Genomic DNA, 20,725 nt, shown 5'->3' with positions numbered 1-20,725 from the left:
AATATATTTAAATTAGTGCATTAGTATCCCTTCCCCTTTAATTTTACTTGCGTTACAGAACGCACCCCTTGAAAGCCACTACTAGCTTGGGGCCGGATACCCAAACTCTAATAACATCAGAGAAGAACCCAGTTGCGACCCAATAGGGCCGTAACACTACCATGCTTGTATCACAAAGCAAAGTTATTGACACAAAGTAAGTTTTTAACATATCCAAAGATGTTGCATATATTTAACATTAATTAAGCACACAAAGAATTTAAACAACTTAATCTTTACCACACAGGATTTCAATGTTAGCAATACATATGCAACGTTAAACATGAAAGAAACTGTAATACAAAGTTACAAAATATTGAATGAGAGATCTGCATTATTCAAACAATATTAAATTTAGTTTAGCATAATAAGTATATACTTTTCATTACATAGGAACACAATTAATCATCAAATCGTGTAGGGCGTTTAACATGACATTTAGGACGAGAGTCCTTAAATACAAGAATATCCCTTGATGAATAGTTTGTCAGGTTATAGCTCATTTTTTCTTTTCCCTTTGTACGACTTTGCACTTCATCATTTTCTACACTAGTTGGAATCACTTTGTAATAAGCCATATTACGTGTTATACTATGATCTCTACTACTCGCTGATTCCATAGTTCCTTTCACTAATCACTTTATATGGTTTTGTATCATATGGCATATCTAGCTTTCCCTCTTTTTTCGTTTTAACGAGAACAGTATTTCCAACCTTTATGAATTGTTCCTTTGCACGTTGATCGTGAGCAATTTTCATTTTGCCCTTGGCCAGCCTTTGCAGATGTAGAAGTGATGATTTCTACTTCTGGATAACGTGAGTGATCATCAATGACTACCATCAAGTACTCTCTAGTTGGTAGTGGTCCGCAGAAGTCCATCGATACTTCCGTCCATGGTGCAGCAGGTAGTGGTGAAGGTTGTAGAGGTGTTGGTCTTGAAGTATCCACTGCAGCTTGGCAAGGGACACAGGCATCATGCATGTCCTTTGCTTGACGATCAATGCCAGGAAACCACACCTTTTCTCGTAGCAGCTGTTTGGTCCTAAAAAGACCTTGATGTCCTTGATGTGCAAGCTTCAGAGCACGTTGCTGGAGAACGGCTGGAATGACGATACGAGTACCTTGCAGCACAGTGTCGCGTTGTTGTGTAACACTTAATTCTGTCTGGATACGTTCAAGTGCTTTGAATGCATCTTGGTTAACTCCTGAGGGTGGGATGCATGAAAACTTTTTCGTAGTCAATGCATCCACTGTTGCTTGCAGAGTTGGGTCCTCTAGGGTTGCAGTACGGATTTCATCAAGAGTGAGAGCAACAGGGACTGCATCACAGGTTACAGAGTGTACATATTCCTCGGCAACTTGCTGATGCTTGGTGATGGTGAAACTGTTGGCAGGATGTCGATTGATGTAATCAGCGGGATTGCCTGCACCCGGCTTGTATTTCACCGTAAAGTTGTATGGTTGCAGACGAAGAGCCCATCTCTCAATGCGAGCTGGTAGTTTGGACTTTGGATTATTGAAGATGTTCTCCAAAGGTTTGTGGTCAGTGACTATCATGGTGAAGGGTGCACCAAGCAGATACACATTGAAGTGTTCACAGCCCCTTACAAGAGCAAGAGCTTCCTTCTCTGTCTGATTGTATCGTTGCTCAACATCTGTGAGAGAACGGCTGGCATAGGAAATTACTACTTTGGAATCTGGTTGACCAGGTTTGTGTTGGGCTAAAACGGCACCTAATCCAACAGGACTAGCATCTACTGTTAACTCAGTGTCCATTGATGGATCAAAATACGCAGCAGTCGCATTCTCTACTAGTACATCTTTCACAGCATCAAATGCATTTTGCTCGATATCACTCCAGTACCATGATGCATTTTTCTTCAGGAGCTCACGAAGAGGCTTCGTAATGGTAGCAAAATCTGGAATGAAGCGAGAACAGTAGTTTGCCATTCCCAGAAAACTATGTACTTCAGTGGATGTTGAAGGAGGTGCAGCATTCTTGATATCTGCAACTTTCTTAGGATCTGGAGACAGACCTTTGTCACTAAGTACATGTCCAAAGAATTCAATTTTATGCTGATTGAACTCACACTTTGCTCGGCTTAGCGTCAGATTCTTTTCTCGTAAGCGTTGCAATGTTGCATGAAGAGCTTTGTCATGTTCAGCTTGGGTGCGGCCATAAACAATGATGTCATCAGACATGTTGTCAGCATTAGGTATATCTTGCAATACCTGGCTGATGATGTGCTGAAACACCTCAGCAGCAATGTTAATACCAAAACTCAGGCGCTTGTACCTATACAAACCTCGATGTGTCGTAAACGTTGTGATGAAGCGACTCGTCATCAAGTTCAAGCTGATGATAGCCCTTGTTTAAATCTAACTTGCTGAATACAGTTGCACCATTCAAGCGGTAGATCATATCATCTACAGTGGGTGTAGGATGGCGTTCATGCATTATTGCCTTGTTGGAAACACGCATGTCCACACAGATGCGTATCTCATCTGGATTCTTCGGCTTTGGTGGAGTGACAATTGGACTTACCCACGGTGTTGGGCCTGTTACTGGTTCAATGATATCTAGTTCCATCAGCCTATCCAGTTCGGCATTGACTTTCTTGCGAGTATGGAATGGCTGTCGGCGATGTGGTTGGGCAACTGGAATTACATCTGGGTTGATGTGCAGATGTACTTTGCTATCAGTTTATCAACCTATGGATTCAAATCGATCAGAATATTCAGCAACAATAGCATCAACATTGTTTGCAGATTCTACTGCAACAGCATTAGAAAGCTGAAGTAGCCCCAATTTGGTTGAAGTCTTGTAACTGAGTAGAGACTCCTTTGCATTCCTAACAACATGTTATGTAGTAATGAGCATTGCACTCTTTGACTTAATCTCTGCAGTGAAAGTTCAAATCACTGGCAAGGCTACCTTTGAAGCATAGGCAGTGGCTTTACCATTGTAGTTTTCAAGCTTTGGGAACTGTTTTTTGAAATTCTCATAGTGGCACTCAGCAATGGTGTATTGTGGGAATGAGGGTGAGTGAGGTGGTGTTGAGGGAGGGAGTGGCAGTGAGTGGCTCGCTGGTGTTTGGCGGTCACTCCTCGTTGCTTTTTGACTCACAAGACCAACTTAGTAGTTCGTTATGGTGTACAAAACATGCAATTACTTATATATAACCTGTGTATATAGTGTAACAACAGCAAAACTATTTGTTTATTGTTTTATGAACATAATAATTGAATCACTAATATGCACACCATAATTTTGAGTACAGCGATGGTTCACACATTTTATAATATAAATATACCACAATTCACTGTATGGAATAATATTACTGCAAAAAAACTAAGAAAAAATCAATCAGAGACATTGAAATAATTAGGTAATAATATATTTGTGGCAACTGCCGTCTGACAGCTCGGGCGGAGTAGACCTCGTCTGGCGAAGGCTCTGCCAACGCCCCTTTTTTGCCACACTTCCCTACCCTATTGCGGCTAAAATATGCCACCTACGATTTTTTTGTTATTTTTTCCATGATCAGGGAACAAAAATGAACACTTCTATAAGACGAAAGAATTTTTTGGATTTTTTTTTGTTGCGCCTGTGGGTGTGAATTCCATTTGGGCCCCTAGCGGTTTGAGGGTTAAGGGTCCTTTGATAGGTTAGGTGGGCAGAAAATTCTCATAAAGTTTCAAAACGTTATGAAAAACGTTAATTTAAAGTGTCCTCTCATAACCTCTGCGCGTACGCCGGACGACTTAAACAGAAAACGGAACAGAACGTCACTTTTGTGAGTCGATTTCATTTCAAATTACGTCCAAATTTGGCCATAGCGCGCATACGAGCCAAAAGTGACGTTATTTCTAAGAGGACGGGTTGGATTGCGAGGTAAGAAAAAGTGGTGCAATGCTTTCAGTGCGGTGGAAAGACAGACGTGAAGTGAATATGTTGACCACTATTCACCCTTGTACAATGGTGGACAGTGGCAAGATGAACAGAACAACAAAACAAATAATATATAAGCCAGATTGTGTGATGGACTACAACATCAACATGCGTTTAGTTGATAAATGTGACATAATGGTGGGTGCTGTAGTGTGTACGGAAAACAGTGAAGTGGACGAAGAAAATGATTTTCCACCTTATTGACGTAACAATGCTGAACAGTTACAACATGTTTCTTGTGAAAACAGGTAGAAAACCATATTTCCGTTTGTTTAATTTTCAAGTTGTGAAACAGTTACTAGGTAAATTTGGCAAGGACACCCCTGGCATACAAAGACCCATTCGAGACCCAATATTGAATATTGAGCTCCTGCACCCAGGCTCGCTTACAGGGAGGCCTTTCTGATACACCAAATAAAGAAATTACCACCAACTTGATCTCGTGCAGCAGGCCAGCGTCGGTGTGTTGTGTGTTTTAGTACCAAATTGAGGCCTCAGAAACGTAAATTGGTGTTAACATGGTGCGAAGCCTGTGCAGTCCCTCTGTGCCATATCGACTGTTTGGCACAGTATCACAGTCTCCAGGACTACTAAATGTGTAATTCTTTTGTAAATAAATGTACATATCAAGTTTAATTTTAGTGTTCATATTGGAAAAAAAAAAATACATTGAATATTTCCTGTAAACTATACCATTTTGGTAGGCATACTTGTGACACTAATATGTGAGCACCTAGTGAGTTTATACCAGTTTTATTATAATACAACGTCTAGTTGTAATAATTGGAACAATACTAGCGAAAAAATTTGTGTAAAATGTCCCAAGAATTCTGTAAATAATTCCGCGAAAAAAAAATTCGCGGCAACTCGGGCCGCCTGAGCAGCCGTGAGTGACGGCTGCCTGATGCAGCACCCTTGAGCGCTCACGTTCTGTGACGTCATCAGCCAGCTTGTCGGCTCAATTGTGTCATTGGTATGTACATTAGAATTTTTTTATTATTTTTCCCGTGCTCAGGGGACAGAAATTAACATGTTTAGAAGACGACAAAAAATTTGAATTTTCTTTTTTCTTGTGCACAGGGATGTAAATGTCCTCAGGACCCCTGAGCAGTGGAAGGGTTAAAACTTGTTGACAAGGCCTGGCAAGAAGTGACTCAAAGAACCCTGACCTCTGGTTGGAGAAAATTGTGGCCTAAATGTGACAGAACTAGACTTTGAGGGGTTTGAGCCTGTAAATGATGTGCCAATTGTTGAGGAAATTGTTACTCTGGGCCGGCAAATGGGCTTGGAATTAGATGGTGATAATGTGGAGGAGTTGGTGGAAGAACACAACGAAGAACTGACTACCGAAGAACTCCAAGCCTTTCAAAAGGAACAGCAAGAAGACCCAGCTGAGGATGTTTCTCTAGTGGAGGAGGATGAAGCAGTACAGAATGTCTCTTTTGCAACCATTAAGAAGTGGTGTCAGATGAAGGAAGAAATGCAAACTTTTATTGAAAAGACTCACCCAGGGAAAGCTGTAGTAAGGCATTGCATTAATCTTTTCAATGACAATGTGATGCCCTCACTACAGAGACATCTTGCGAAGAAGAGAAAAACAATCTTCCATGGACAGATTTGTTGTGAGAAAATCGAGCAGTGAGCCACAACCATGACCTAGTGGTATGCAGGCAAAACATGCCAGAGAATGCACCCCAGAGAGGTCCTCACTGCTTGATGTTATAATGGAAGGGGGACACCCCTTCCAAACAGTATCACCACTCCTCCTCCCCCTTCCTCACCATCTTCCATACGCCTACAGCATTCATCAGCAAGGGTAAGTAATAACTTGAACATAGTTTTGTAGGTTTATTTAGATGAATTAGGTATAAAATTTAGTTTGAAGTGAGGTTTTTGGGTAGTCAGGAACGAATTAATTCATTTCCCGTTATTTCTTATGGGGAAATTAGCTTCTGTTTACGAGTTTTCGGAATAATAGCTGTCTCCAGAAACGGATTAAACTCTTAAACCAAGGTACCCCGAGGAAGCCGGTCGACCGAGCGGACAGCACGCTGGACTCGTGATCCTGTGGTCCTGGGTTCGATCCCAGGCGCCGGTGAGAAACAATGGGCAGAGTTTCACCCTATGCCCCTGTTACCTAGCAGTAAAATAGGTACCTGGGTGTTAGTCAGCTGTCACGGGCTGCTTCCTGGGGGTGGAGGCCTGGTCGAGGACCGGGCCGCGGGGACACTAAAAAGCCCCGAAATCATCTCAAGATAACCTCAAGATATCCCCTGTATGTATATGTTTTGTTCCCCACAACATTACAACTAAGCTGATATAGTTAGTTCAGGCACTAAGAGATGTCGCTACACACAGTCAGCTGGCAGCTCCCTCACTCATTCAAGGTCACACGCACTGAAGTATCTACATTTGTGTTCACCATAGAGAACCACTGAGCTGGTATGGTGACTGCAGACATTAACAGGTGGCCACACCGTCAGTAAATGATGCAATCTCCCTCCATCCCTCCTGCCTCAGCGCTAATTATTACAACAATCCTGCTATTATCACAATCTTGGTCATTTTTATCACAGTCAGGGGTCATCTGTAATATTGTCATTGCTAAATAATAGCAGTTATATATTAATTTTGAAAATTTTCGGCGATGCTGTAGTCACAAGCTGAACAGCAATTCTGTTCACTTATGCTGCGTGCGCCAGCCTTGGTTGCTCCAACAGTACTGTGGCTCTCACACCTGAGAATATTGCCCACGATTTTTTTTTTAAATGGCGTCTGTTTACAAGAGCCCTGAGGAAGCTAATGTGAACCCTGTGAAGCTGCGAGCCATTTGAATCGTGTCTGGCACCCTATGGCATACATATATACGTCATGCACACAGTGGGACATGTTACTCATGGCATATATATACGCCATGCGCAGTTTAAGGGTAAGTGGTTCACTATGGGGAACACAAATGTAGATACGTATACATAACCTGTGTATATAGTGTAATAACCGACAAAGTATTTATTCACTGTTTTATGAACATAATACAGTAATTGAATCAATATTATGCACACCATAATTTTGAGTACAGCGATGATTTTACAGTGGAACCTCTATTAACGAGTGGCTCTATTAACGAGTTTTTCCAGTAACGAGCAAGCCACTCGCAGCAAATTTGTCTCTATTGACGAGCTCGCCTCTATTAACGAGTGAAACCACATGGCGCTTCCTAGCGTCTCGCGGGTTCTCGCAAATTCTCCGACGCCTCCGACGCCAGTGTTGTTGTTGTATCTCACACGACAAGCATCCCTCTGGATTTATTTGAGCTTTTCTTTGGGTTTTTAGTGGTTTTGCGACTACAATTTGTAACACACGATGTCTCCAAAGAAGCTGCTTGCTAAAGATAGTGTTGTCAAGAGGAAGAAAGACCCAATTAGTGTGGATTTAAAGAAGGAAATTATATCAAAGCATGAGTGTGGTGTCTGTGTGATTGATCTCACAAGGAAGTATGGCAGGTCCTCATCAACAATTTACACCATTAGTAAGGGAATGAGGAGGTAAGGGAGGATGCTGCCGCTTCCACTGAGATCAGGAAAGTGTTTGGAATGTTTGAAAAGGTGAACGCATTCTTGGAAAAGCTGCTCTGATAAAGCAGTAACAACCCGGTGTGTGAAAATGTTTAATTAATTTATCACTTTGTGATAACACTTTATGAAAGTGTTATCACTTTCGCAGGTATATGTCGCTTGAACGTAACACACTTTTTTTCTCTTGAATGCACCCAAACACCGCGCTCAAGCGTCATTTGAGCAAATATTTCTATAAAATCCAATTCTTATCCTACCGACTTGGGGATTGTATACATGTTAGCCATGAAATTTCCGTTTTCTTTAATAACCACATTGCCTATTTGAGAAAACGGCATTGTATTGTATCTTCGTGGTAAGACTATTACATTGTTGACACAACGAGTGTAATCAACGTAGTTTTTTATTTGGTGCTGGTCTAACGCATCCTTGTGTGACATTTGAAATGAAATTTGGGTGAAATTCCCAAGAAGAGAGAGTCCGCCTGACTCAGAGGTGGATTCTCCTTCCACACCATAACCCCTCTCCTTCTTCCCACCTCTCCATCGTCTCCCTCAAGCCAGCAACTACTCCTCATAAGGTAAAGTAAATATTAAAACACTACAACAAAACATTTATATTTACATGTGCAGTATTATATTTACATAAAGAAAAAGTCATACAAGTATGGATGTTTTTGGGAGTGGAACGGATTAAATTTATTTCCTTTATTTTAAATGGGGAAATTTGTTTCCAAAGACGAGTTTTCCAGGTAGCGAGCTCGGTGCCAGAACGGATTAAACTCGTTAATAGAGGTTCCACTGTATTATATAAATATATCACACTACATATTATTGAATAATATTACATAAAAAAAGACGAAAAAATAAATCAAAGACAACGAAATAATTAGGTAATTATATCTTTGTGGCAACCCCCACCAGACAGCTGGGGCGAAGCAGAACTTCCCTGACGCTTGCCGAGTCAGCGCTTCTTTTTTGCCAGACTTCCCCGACCTATTGCAGCCAAAATATGCCACTTACGATTTTTTACTATTTTTCCCATGATCAGGGAACACAAATTACCAGGTTAAGAATAAAAAAAGATTTTTTTTTTGTTATGCGCTTGTGGGGTGACAAAGGCCAAATAGCCCTTAGCAACACAAAGGTTAACCACTGTGACGCGCCGAGTTTATTGTAACATTCCCCCCTGAACACATGAAATCAAGTGTTCCCCCCCAAAAAAAATTTGTTTGCAAAATGATGAATTCCTTTCCCTGAACATGTCTATGTAAAAATAAATAAAAAATTCCACTTACTTTGGCTGTGGAGACGTGAACCAGGTGCGCTGTGATGCCATCACGGTTGGTCTCCCGTGCGTGAAGCTCCCAGAGGCAGTTGCGCGGACCATTCAAGCACCGCGCGTTGCCACAAATATATTTATAATCATTTGTTCTATGTATTTCCAATGCAGTTTTGTTTTGTTTTTTATCATATATGATGCATATTTGTGTTCTTTACAATATGTATGCAATAGAACGTTCATAATGTTTCATGGAACAGTGATACACGTGTCAGTAATGTGTCCACAATAAATGTTTATTGTCGCAATATTACTTGTTAAAAATTCACTAAAATTACAATATGTTTCACACACTAATTATAGTTTCACACACTATTTACACAGTAAAACACTATATTATATACTCAGTACTTCGGAAGCAAGTAATAATCAACGAAGTTGTCCACGGTACACAGCGCGACTTCCCTCTCGTTGCACCAGGTACAGATAGATTTTCGCCTCCAGTTCTTCAATCTGTGTTCTTGCAAATAACACACTCACATACAACCTTGGCTTTAGTATTTGTAGGTTGCATGTAGCCAAGCTTGTAAAGCGTAAGGTAGTCTTGAAAAAGATTATAGGAAAAGATCAATTAGTCAGGTAGTTTTGAAAAGATCCCTTTGTAAGGTCCCTGACTGGTAGAGATTCAGTCATTTTTGCAGAGTGTCAGTCAATCTAGAAGAGATTCAGCCATTATGGAAGATATTCACTCATCCTCGGAGAGTGTCAGTCAATCTGGAAGAGATTCAGCTATTATTGAAAGTATCTATGGAAAACACCATCAGTGAAGCCACTAATACTGTTCATCTATGCTACTTGTATCAGATGCATCATCACTGAACCCAGAAACCATTCATCTATGTATCATTTATATAAACTGGAGATGGCATAGGTGGGCAAGGTTGGCACTCACAGCTACAACTGGATACACTTGCTGTATCATCCTAATAGGTACTGCATCACTTGCATCTGACCTTTGTGTTAGGTCCTTATTGTGCTTAGCTTCATCAATATCATGACCTTATGTTCTTCAAGCAATAAGGTCTGAATTTCACCGACAGAGAGCGATCTTTCAACACCGCATCGGACAGGTATTTGGGAGTCAGAGGCTAGTGCGCCACCCATGGTTGTTCACTCAGTACTAACACAGCCAGCAGCCCTAGGACATTCTGGGAATTTTTTCCAAGATGGCTGCCTCTCACAGGAGGTCCTAAGAGTCCATTTCGTACCCAACCAACCGCGAGCACGTTTCGACCGTGTATGAAAAAATAAAAAATACTTTTGTCGATTGGCGCAATAATTGGTGAATGGCATTTATCGTTTGGTGCAGTGTAATGGTTAAGATGTTATGTGCACCCCTGATTGAGAGAAATTAGGCGCTATATGCATTTCACGGGGTAAATACACTCAACATAACTGATTAACCACCGTGCTGCGCCGAGTTCATTGTGAAATTTCCCCGCTGAGCATGAAATAAAGTGTTCTAAAAAAATTATTTTTTCTTCGTAAAATGATACATTCCCTTCCTTGAACATGTCTATGTAAAAATAAATACCAAATTCCACTTACTTTGGCTGTGGGGACGTGGACAAGATGCGCTGTGACTTCATCAGAGCCTGGTCGCCCGTGCGTGAATCGCCCAGACAAGGTCACACAGGCCATTCAAGCACCGGGTGTTGCCACAAATATATTTTCAATTATTTGTTTTATGTATTTTCAATGCTGTTTTATTTGTTTTGTTATTGTATATGATGCATATTTGTGTCCTTTACAATATGTATACTGTACAGTAGAACGTTCATAATACTCCATGGAACTGTGATACATGTGTCAGTAATGTGTCCACAATAAATGTTTATTGTTGCAATATTACTTGTTAAAAATTCACTAAAATTACAATATGTACAGTTTCACACACTATTTGCACAGTAACACACTGTATTGCACACTCAGGGAAGAGTAAAAGCAAATAAAATACAATAAACAAGTAAAACTGAGTGAAAATAGTCGAGTGGAAAAGTTTGTTTTGGTCTAGAACAAAATCAAAGATGGCCGCCGCCACCACCCCCACTGAGAATGTAGACACACCATCAGATGATGGTTTCAAAGGATTCTCAACACAAGATATAAGGAAAGGAGGTGTTCTTGGCAGGTTAGAGATAATTGAGGACACGCAAATGAAGTATGAAGAAAAAGTGCTTAAATTAGAAGAGGACAATGGAGCTCTTTGGAGTGAGCTTTGCACTCTAAAAGGGAGTATGCTTCAACAAGGTAAGATTATTACTGCATTAACAGACAAGGTAACAAATCAGGAGGAGCAAATCAAGGAACTAGTGAAAGAAAATGAGGCATGGAAAGTGAAGTGTGGTGACTTTGAAGAAATAAACAAAAAGATAGACTCATATGGTGAACAACTCCAAGCAAGCCTAAGGGCTAACATAGAGTTAGGTAAGGATCTCCAACTGGAAACTTCACTGACAACTCACATAGAGGAGGTGAATAAAGAACTAGAAAAGTATAAAGAAGAAATAAAAGCGACATATGCTCAAGTTGTAAAAGAGAAAGAGACTATCAAAGAAGTGTGTTCGGAAGTCAAAACCAGAAATGACCAACAAGAAGCAGAAATTAGGCAAGCAATTAGGAAAGAACTGGTTACCAACAGTAAACTGGTACAAAACACTGCAGATAGAACTAAGTCCATAATCATTTTTGGATGTTTAGAGAAGGAAATTTCATCTAGGGTGGACCGAGCGGCAGAAGAGATGAAAATCATAGAGAAAATAGTAGGTTTAGGAGAAGGCTCAAAGGAAAATGTCAGTGATTTTAGAAGAATAGGAAAATATGAGAAAGAAAAGAACCGCCCCTTAAGGGTGACCTTTAATGGAGTGAAAAACATGATGGAAGTGCTAAGAAATGCCAGGAAACTGCAGAGTGATGAGGTTGGCAAATCTTGGTCAATAAGACAAGACCTCTCCAAGGAAGACAGAGAAAAGCTGAAAATGAACTTAATTGAGGCAAAACGTCTAAATGGGGATAGAAATGAAGAAGACAGAAATTCTTTTTTTTACAAAGTGACAGGGACTGGAAAGCTTGTGAAATGGTACATAAAAACAAAGCAACAAGATCAGTAGTGGAAGGGGGAGTAAAGAGCAAAGGAAAAGGGAACATGTTCCTGAAAATTGTATATACCAACATAGATGGAGTGAGGTCAAAAACTTTGGAGTTGCAAGATATAATCCAGCTTAGGGTCCCAGATATTGTTGCATTATCAGAAACGAAACTTGAAGGAAATATAATAAATGAAGTCATATTCCCAAGAGGCTACTCAGTTTGGAGACGTGACAGGAAAACTAGGAAGGGAGGAGGAGTGGCTGTACTGGTGAAAAAACACCTGAAGGTAAAAGAGTTAATATTTGAAAACCCTCGAGATATTGACATAATGGCATTGCAGGTCTGGAATCAGGATGATAACCTGATAATTGTAAATACCTACAGCCCACCAGCAAGCAACACGTGGACAAAGGAAGAACTGGATGACAAACGAGAGGGCCTCATAATGGTCATGAGAGATATTATTGTACAAGCAGATAAAGATAAATCACGACTGTTGATACTGGGGGACTTCAACTTTAGAGCAATAGACTGGGAGGCCTATGAAGCAAGAACGGAGGACTTTTGGACATGCAGATTTGTGAACCTCATTCTGGAGACATTCTTGTATCAACACATAAAGCAAGCCACAAGAATGAGGGAAGGAGATATACCGTCAGTACTGGATCTAGTATTCACCAGGAAAGAAGAAGAGATTTTTGACATCCAGTACCTTCCTCCCTTGGGAAAGAGTGATCACGTCCTGTTAGACATTAAATATGCTTTAAGATATCATCTAGAAGAAAATGGGGACATTGAAACAGCTGATAAACTCGATTTAAAGAGAGGCAACTATGGGGAACTTCGAAATTTTTTTAATGAGTGTAATTGGACAGAATTGTTGCTAGGCAGGGAAGTAAATGAAATGTATGCCAAATTTTTAAAACTATACGAGGAAGGCACACAAACATTCATACCAAAACAGAGATGCAGGACCAGAAAACAGGATTGGTTCGACAGAAATTGTGAGAGGGCAAGAGACCAAAAGACACAAAAATGGAATCAGTATAGGAAGAGGCCAAACCCCCAAACATACCAGCGATACAAAGATGCGAGAAACAATTATACAGCAGTAAGGAGAGAGGCAGAAAGAAATTTTGAAAAAGGGATAGCAGATAAATGTAAAACAGAACCGGGCCTATTCTACAAATTCATAAACAACAAATTGCAGGTAAAGGATAATATCCAGAGGTTGGAAATGGGAAACAGATTCACGGAAAATGAAAAGGAAATGTGTGAAACATTAAATGAAAAGTTCCAAAGTGTGTTTGTACAAAATGAAATCTTCAGAGAACCAGACACAATAAGAATTCCAGAGAACAACATAGAGCGGATAGAGGTGTCTAGAGATGAAGAGGAAAATATGCTAAAGGAGCTCGGGAGGAACAAAGCAGCTGGCCCAGATGGCGTTTCACCATGGGTTCTGAGAGAATGTGCATCTGAGCTCAGCATTCCACTTCACCTGATCTTTCAGGCATCCCTGTGTACAGGAATCGTAGCAGACGTGTGGAAACAGGCTAACATAGTTCCAATCTACAAAAGTGGCAGCAGGGAAGACGCCCTCAATTATAGACCTGTATCATTGACAAGTGTAATAGTGAAAGTATTGGAAAAGCTAATCAAAACTAAATGGGTAGAACACCTGGAGAGAAATGATATAATATCAGACAGACAGTATGGTTTTCGATCTGGAAGATCCTGTGTATTGAATTTACTCAGTTTCTATGATCGAGCCACAGAGATATTACAGGAAAGAGATGGCTGGGTTGACTGCATCTATCTGGACCTAAAAAAGGCTTTCGACAGAGTTCCACATAAGAGGTTGTTCTGGAAACTGGAAAATATTGGAGGGGTGACAGGTAAGCTTCTATCATGGATGAAAAATTTTCTGACTGATAGAAAAATGAGGGCAGTAATCAGAGGCAATGTATCGGAATGGAGAAATGTCACAAGTGGAGTACCACAGGGTTCAGTTCTTGCACCAGTGATGTTTATTGTGTACATAAATGATCTACCAGTTGGTATACAGAATTATATGAACATGTTTGCTGATGATGCTAAGATAATAGGAAGGATAAGAAATTTAGATGATTGTCATGCCCTCCAAGAAGACCTGGACAAAATAAGTATATGGAGCACCACTTGGCAAATGGAATTTAATGTTAATAAATGTCATGTTATGGAATGTGGAATAGGAGAACATAGACCCCACACAACCTATATATTATGTGAGAAATCTTTAAAGAATTCTGATAAAGAAAGAGATCTAGGAGTGGTTCTAGATAGAAAACTATCACCTGAGGACCACATAAAGAATATTGTGCAAGGAGCCTATGCAATGCTTTCTAACTTCAGAATTGCATTTAAATACATGGATGGCGATATACTAAAGAAATTGTTCATGACTTTTGTTAGGCCAAAGCTAGAATATGCAGCTGTTGTGTGGTGCCCATATCTTAAGAAGCACATCAACAAACTGGAAAAGGTGCAAAGACATGCTACTAAGTGGCTCCCAGAACTGAAGGGCAAGAGCTACGAGGAGAGGTTAGAAGCATTAAATATGCCAAACTAGAAGACAGAAGAAAAAGAGGTGATATGATCACTACGTACAAAATAGTAACAGGAATTGATAAAATCGACAGGGAAGACTTCCTGAGACCTGGAACTTCAAGAACAAGAGGTCATAGATTTAAACTAGCTAAACACAGATGCCGAAGAAATATAAGAAAATTCACCTTCGCAAATAGAGTGGTAGACGGTTGGAACAAGTTAAGTGAGAAGGTGGTGGAGGCCAAGACCGTCAGTAGTTTCAAAGCGTTATATGACAAAGAGTGCTGGGAAGACGGGACACCACGAGCGTAGCTCTCATCCTGTAACTACACTTAGGTAATTACACTTAGGTAATTACTCAGTACTTCGGAAGTGAGTAATAATCAACGAAGTAGTCCATGGTACACAGCATGACTTCACTCTCAGTGCACCAGGTACAGATAAATTTTCGCTTCCTCTTTCTTCATTCTGTGTGCTTGCAAATAACGCACTCACGTACACCCTTGGTTTTAGTGCTTGTAGGTTGTATGTAGCCAAGCTACATACAACCTACAAAGGGGAGCCGGTCAGCCGAGCGGACAGCATGCTGGACTTGTGATCCTGTGGTCCTGGGTTCGATCCCAGGCGCCGGCGAGAAACAATAGGCAGAGTTTCTTTCACCCTATGCCCCTGTTACCTAGCAGTAAAATAGGTACCTGGGTGTTAGTCAGCTGTCACGGGCTGCTTCCTGGGGGTGGAGGCCTGGTCGAGGACCGGGCCGCGGGGACACTAAAAAGCTCCGAAATCATCTCAAGATAAGCTTGTAAAGCATAAGATAGTATTAAAAAGAATATAGGAAAAGATCAATTTGTAAGGTAGTCTTGAAAAGATCGCTGTGTATGGTCCCACACAGGAAGAGATTCAGCTTGCCTCAAAGAGTGTCCATCAGTCAGGAAGCGATTCAGGTATTCTTGAAAATATCTACAGAAAACGCCACCATGCAAGCCGCTAACACTGTTCATCTATGCTACTTGTATCAGATGCATCATCACTGAATGCAGAAAATGATTCATTTATGTATCATCTAAATAAATTGGAGATAGCATAGGATTGCAAGGGTGACGCTCAGAGCTACAACTGGATACACTCGCTGTATCGTCCTCATAGGTGCTGTATCACTTGCATCCGACCTTTGAGTTAGGTCCTTATTGCGCCTGGCTTCACCAATATTATGACCCTTATGTTCTTCAAACCATAAGGTTTGAATTTCAGCAACAGAGCGTTATCTTTCAACACCGCGTCGGACAGGTGTTTGGGAGCCAGAGGCGCTGCGCCACCCATGGTTGCTCATTCAGTACTAACCCAGCCAGCAGCCCTAGGGCATTCTGGGAATTTTTTCCAAGATTTTCCAAGTAGCCTTTCACTGGAGGGCCTAAAAGTCCATTTCGTACACAACCAACCTCGTACACATTTAGAATTGGCACCGAAAAATCAAAAGGTGTTTTTTTGGTTGGCGCAGTTTCCCACCGACTGAGAATACTCGGTGAGCGCAGTTAAGTGGTTAATAACACCAAGATTAATACACTCAACATCACTGGGTAATGCCAATATGATTAATACTCTCACCATCACTGGGTAATGACAATATGATTGTTACACTCGCCATCACTGGTAAATGACAACACCAAGATTAATACACTCACCATCACTACTTAATAACAACATAATAAATACACTCACCATCACTGGTTACTGACATCAACATGATAAACACACACACACTTGTAATACAGTAGGAATAAAATTATCCTTACCATCATTAACGGGTAGAAGTTATGTTTGCTATCGTCCTTGGTAGCCGAGAAGAGACTGGAATCAGTACGGTATTACCTATTAAGGCAAAATAAAAAACAATTAAAGGTTTCTATGACTAAATTTTTCCCACCAAAACATGGTAAATGTTTAAAAAAATAAATATTTTCTTTTAAATATTGTGCTTTGAGCAAAAGTAAGGAGGGTGGGCAGGAGTAAGGATGGTGGGCAGGAGTAAGGATAGTAGCCAGGAGTAAGGAGGGTGGACAGGAGTAAGGAGGGTGGGCAAGAGTAAAGAGGGAGGGCAAGAGTAAAGAGGGAGGGCAAGAGTAAAGAGGGTGGGCAAGAGTAAGGAGGGTGGGCAGGAGTACGGAGGGTGGGCAAAAGTAAGGGGGGGTAGGCAGGAGTAGGGGGGGTAGGCAAGAGTAAGGGGGGTAGGCAGGAGTAAGGAGGGTGGGCATGAGTAAGGAGGGTGGGCAGGAGTAAAGATGGTGGGCAGGAGTGAGGAGGGTGGGCAGGAGTAAGGAGGCTGGACAGGAGTAAGGAGGGTGGGCAGGAATAAGGAGGGTGGGCAGGAGTAAGGAGGGAGGGCAGGAGTAAGGAGGATGGGCAGGAGTAAGGAGGGTGGGCAGGAGTAAGGAGGATGGGCAGGAGTAAGGAGGGTGGGCAGGAGTAAGGAGGGTGGGCAGGAGTAAGGAGGGTGGGTAGGAGTAAGGAGGGTGGGTAGGAGTAAGGAGGGTGGGCAGGAGTAAAGAGGGTGGGCAGGAGTAAGGATGGAGGGCAGGAGTAAGGAGGATGGGCAGGAGTAAGGAGGGTGGGTAGGAGTAAGGAGGGTGGGCAGGAGTAAGGAAGGTGGGCAGGAGTAAGGAGGGTGGGTAGGAGTAAGGAGGGTGGGCAGGAGTAAGGAGGGTGGGCAGGAGTAAGGAGGGTGGGCAGCAGTTGGGAGGGTGGGCAGGAGTAAGGAGGGTGGGCAGGAGTAAGGAGGATGGGCAGGAGTAAGGAGGGTGGGCAGGAGTAAGGAGGGTGGGCAGGAGTAAGGAGGGTGGGTAGGAGTAAGGAGGGTGGGTAGGAGTAAGGAGGGTGGGCAGGAGTAAAGAGGGTGGGCAGGAGTAAGGAGGGTGGGCAGGAATAAGTAGGGAGGGCACGAGTAAGGAGGGTGGGCAGGAGTAAGGAGGGTGGGCAGGAGTAAGGAGGGTGGGAAGGAGTAAGGAGGGTGGGCAGGAGTAAGGAGGGTGGGCAGGAGTAAGGAGGGTGGGCAGGAATAAGTAGGGAGGGCAGGAGTAAGGAGGGTGGGCAGGAATAAGGAGGGTGGGCAGGAGTAAGGAGGGTGGGCAGGAGTAAGGAGGGTGGGCAGGAGTAAGGAGGGTGGGCAGGAGTAAGGAGGGTGGGCAGGAGTAAAGATGGTGGGCAGGAGTAAGGAGGATGGGCAGGAGTAAAGATGGTGGGCAGGAGTAAGGAGGGTAGGGAAGGATTAAGAAGGGTGGGCAGGAGTAAGGAGGGTGAGCAGGAGTAAGGAGGGTGGGCAGGAATAAGTAGGGAGGGCAGGAGTAAGGAGGGTGGGCAGGAATAAGGAGGGTGGGCAGGAATAAGGAGGGTGAGCAGGAGTAAGGAGGGTGGGCAGGAGTAAGGAGGGTGGGCAGGAGTAAGGAGGGTGGGCAGGAGTAAGGAGGGTGGGCAGGAGTAAGGAGGGTGGGCAGGAGTAAGGAGGGTGGGCAGGAGTAAGGAGGGTGGGCAGGAATAAGGAGGATGGGCAGGAGTAAGGAGGGTGGGCAGGAGTAAGGAGGGTGGGCAGGAGTAAGCAGGGTGGGCAGGAGTAAGGAGGGTGAGCAGGAGTAAGGAGGGTGGGCAGGAATAAGTAGGGAGGGCAGGAGTAAGGAGGGTGGGCAGGAATAAGGAGGGTGGGCAGGAGTAAGGAGGGTGGGAAGGAGTAAGGAGGGTGGGAAGGAGTAAGGAGGGTGGGCAGGAATAAGTAGGGAGGGCAGGAGTAAGGAGGGTGGGCAGGAATAAGGAGGGTGGGCAGGAGTAAGGAGGGTGGGAAGGAGTAAGGAGGGTGGGCAGGAGTAAGGAGGGTGGGCAGGAGTAAGGAGGGAGGGCAGGAGTAAGGAGGGAGGGCAGGATTAAGGAGGATGGGCAGGAGTAAGGAGGGTGGGCAGGAGTAAGGAGGGTGGGCAGGAGTAAGGAGGGTGGGCAGGAGTAAGGAGGGTGGGCAGGAGTAAGGAGGGTGGGCAGGAGTAAGGAGGGTGAGCAGGAGTAAGGAGGGTGGGCAGGAGTAAGGAGGGTGGGCAGGAGTAAGGAGGGTGGGCAGGAGTAAAGATGACAGGCAGGAGTAAGGAGGGTGGGCAGGAGTAAAGATGGTGGGCAGGAGTAAGGAGGGTGGGAAGGAGTAAGGAGGGTGGGCAGGAGTAAGGAGGGTGGGCAGGAGTAAGGAGGGAGGGCAGGAGTAAGGAGGGAGGGCAGGATTAAGGAGGATGGGCAGGAGTAAGGAGGGTGGGCAGGAGTAAGGAGGGTGGGCAGGAGTAAGGAGGGTGGGCAGGAGTAAGGAGGGTGGGCAGGAATAAGGAGGATGGGCAGGAGTAAGGAGGGTAGGCCAGAGTAAAGAGAGAAAGCAGTAGTAAAAAGGGTGGGGCAGGAATAAGGAAGGTGGGCAGGAGTAAGGAGGGATGGCAGGAGTAAGGAGGATGGGTAGGAGTAAGGAGGGTGGGCAGGAGTAAGGAGGATGGGCAGGAGTAAGGAGGGTGGGCCGGAGTAAGGAGGGTGGGCAGGAGTAAGGAGGGTGGGTAGGAGTAAGGAGGGTGGGCAGGAGTATAGAGAGTGGGCAGGAGTAAGGATGGAGGTCAGGAGTAAGGAGGGTGGGCAGGAGTAAGGTGGGTAGGCAGGAATAAGTAGGGAGGGCAGGAGTAAGGAGGGTGGGTAGGAGTAAGGAGGGTGTCAGGAGTAAGGAGGGTGGGCAGGATTAAGGAGGGTGGGCAGGAGTAATGAGGGTGGGCAGGAGTAATGAGGGTGGGCAGGAGTAAAGAGGGTGGGCAGGAGTAAGGAGGGTGGGCAGTAGTAAGGAGGGTGGGCAGTAGTAAGGAGGGTGGGCAGTAGTAAGGAGGGTGGGCAGGAGTAAGGAGGGTGGGCAGGAGCAAGGAGGGTAGGTAGGAGCAAGGAGGGTGGGCAGGATTAAGGAGGGTGGGCAGGAGTAAGGAGGGTGGGCAGGAGTAAGGAGGGTGGGCAGGAGTAAAGAGGGTGGGCAGGAGTAAAGAGGGTGGGCAGTAGTAAGGAGGGTAGGCAGGAGTAAGGAGGGTAGGCAGGATTAAGGAGGGGTGGGCAGGAGTAAGGAGGGTAGGCAGAAGTATGGAGGGTAGGCAGGAGTAAGGAGGGTGGGCAGGAGTAAGGATGGTAGGCAGGAGCAATGAGGGTGGGCAGGAGTAAGGAGGGTGGGCAGGAGTAAAGAGGGTGGGCAGGAGTAAGGATGGAGGGCAGGAGTAAGGTGGGTAGGCAGGAATAAGTAGGGAGGGCAGGAGTAAGGAGGGTGGGTAGGAGTAAGGAGGGTAGGCTGGAGTAAGGAGGGTGGGCAGGATTAAGAAGGATAAGCAGGAGTAATGAGGGTGGGCAGGAGTAAAGAGGGTGGGCAGGAGTAAGGAGGGTGGGCAGTAGTAAGGAGGGTGGGCAGTAGTAAGGAGGGTGGGCAGGAGTAAGGAGGGTGGGCAGGAGTAAGGAGGGTGGGCAGGAGTAAGGAGGGTGGGCAGGAGCAAGGAGGGTAGGTAGGAGCAAGGAGGGTGGGCAAGAGTAAGGAGGGTAGGTAGGAGCAATAAGGGTGGGCAGGAGTAAGGAGGGTAGGCAGGAGTAAGGAGGGTGGGCAGGAGCAAGGAGGGTGGGCAGGAGTAAGGAGGGTAGGCAGGAGTAAGGAGGGTAGGTAGGAGCAAGGAGGGTTGGCAGGAGTAAGGAGGGTAGGCAGGAGTAAGGAGAGTAGGCAGGAGTAAGGAGGGTAGGCAGGATTAAGGAGGGGTAGGCAGGAGTAAGGAGGGTAGGCAGAAGTATGGAGGGTAGGCAGAAGTAAGGAGGGTAGCCAAGAGTAAAGAGGGTAGCCAGGAGTAAGAAGGGTAGCCAGGAGTAAGGAGGGTAGGCAGGAGTGAGGAGGGTGAGCAGGAGTGAGGAGGGTGGGCAGGAATGGGGGAAGGGGAATATGGGTTGGTTCTCAGCTGCCTCCCCCTCCCTCTCTAACTAGCCTACATAATACAAACCATGAGCATTAACCCTTAAGCTGCTATAGCCTGGGCTGTAAAAGCTGGGGCTGGGCAAAAAAAATATTTGAATTACTATATGTGAAAATTAATATTAAATGTTAAACAAACCTCCAACTTC

At 44.1% G+C, this 20,725-nt stretch overlaps 1 protein-coding gene across 1 annotated transcript in view; it reads right to left on the bottom strand.

Moving 5' to 3' along the window:
• The window catches only part of LOC123750801 (tripartite motif-containing protein 59-like), a 178,388-nt gene that overhangs the window by 66,541 nt on the left and 91,122 nt on the right, over nucleotides 1-20,725 (bottom strand). Inside the window, exon 2 of the mRNA XM_069333025.1 lies at nucleotides 16,381-16,456. Coding sequence (XP_069189126.1) covers nucleotides 16,381-16,386 — 6 coding nt within the window. The 5' untranslated portion in view covers nucleotides 16,387-16,456. The remainder of the gene's footprint in view (nucleotides 1-16,380; nucleotides 16,457-20,725) is intronic.

Source organism: Procambarus clarkii, chromosome 1, assembly GCF_040958095.1.
Source record: "Procambarus clarkii isolate CNS0578487 chromosome 1, FALCON_Pclarkii_2.0, whole genome shotgun sequence".
Classification (NCBI taxonomy): domain Eukaryota; kingdom Metazoa; phylum Arthropoda; class Malacostraca; order Decapoda; family Cambaridae; genus Procambarus; species Procambarus clarkii.
Note: the sequence above shows the minus strand (reverse complement) of the source record. Positions and strands in the feature narration are given on the sequence as shown.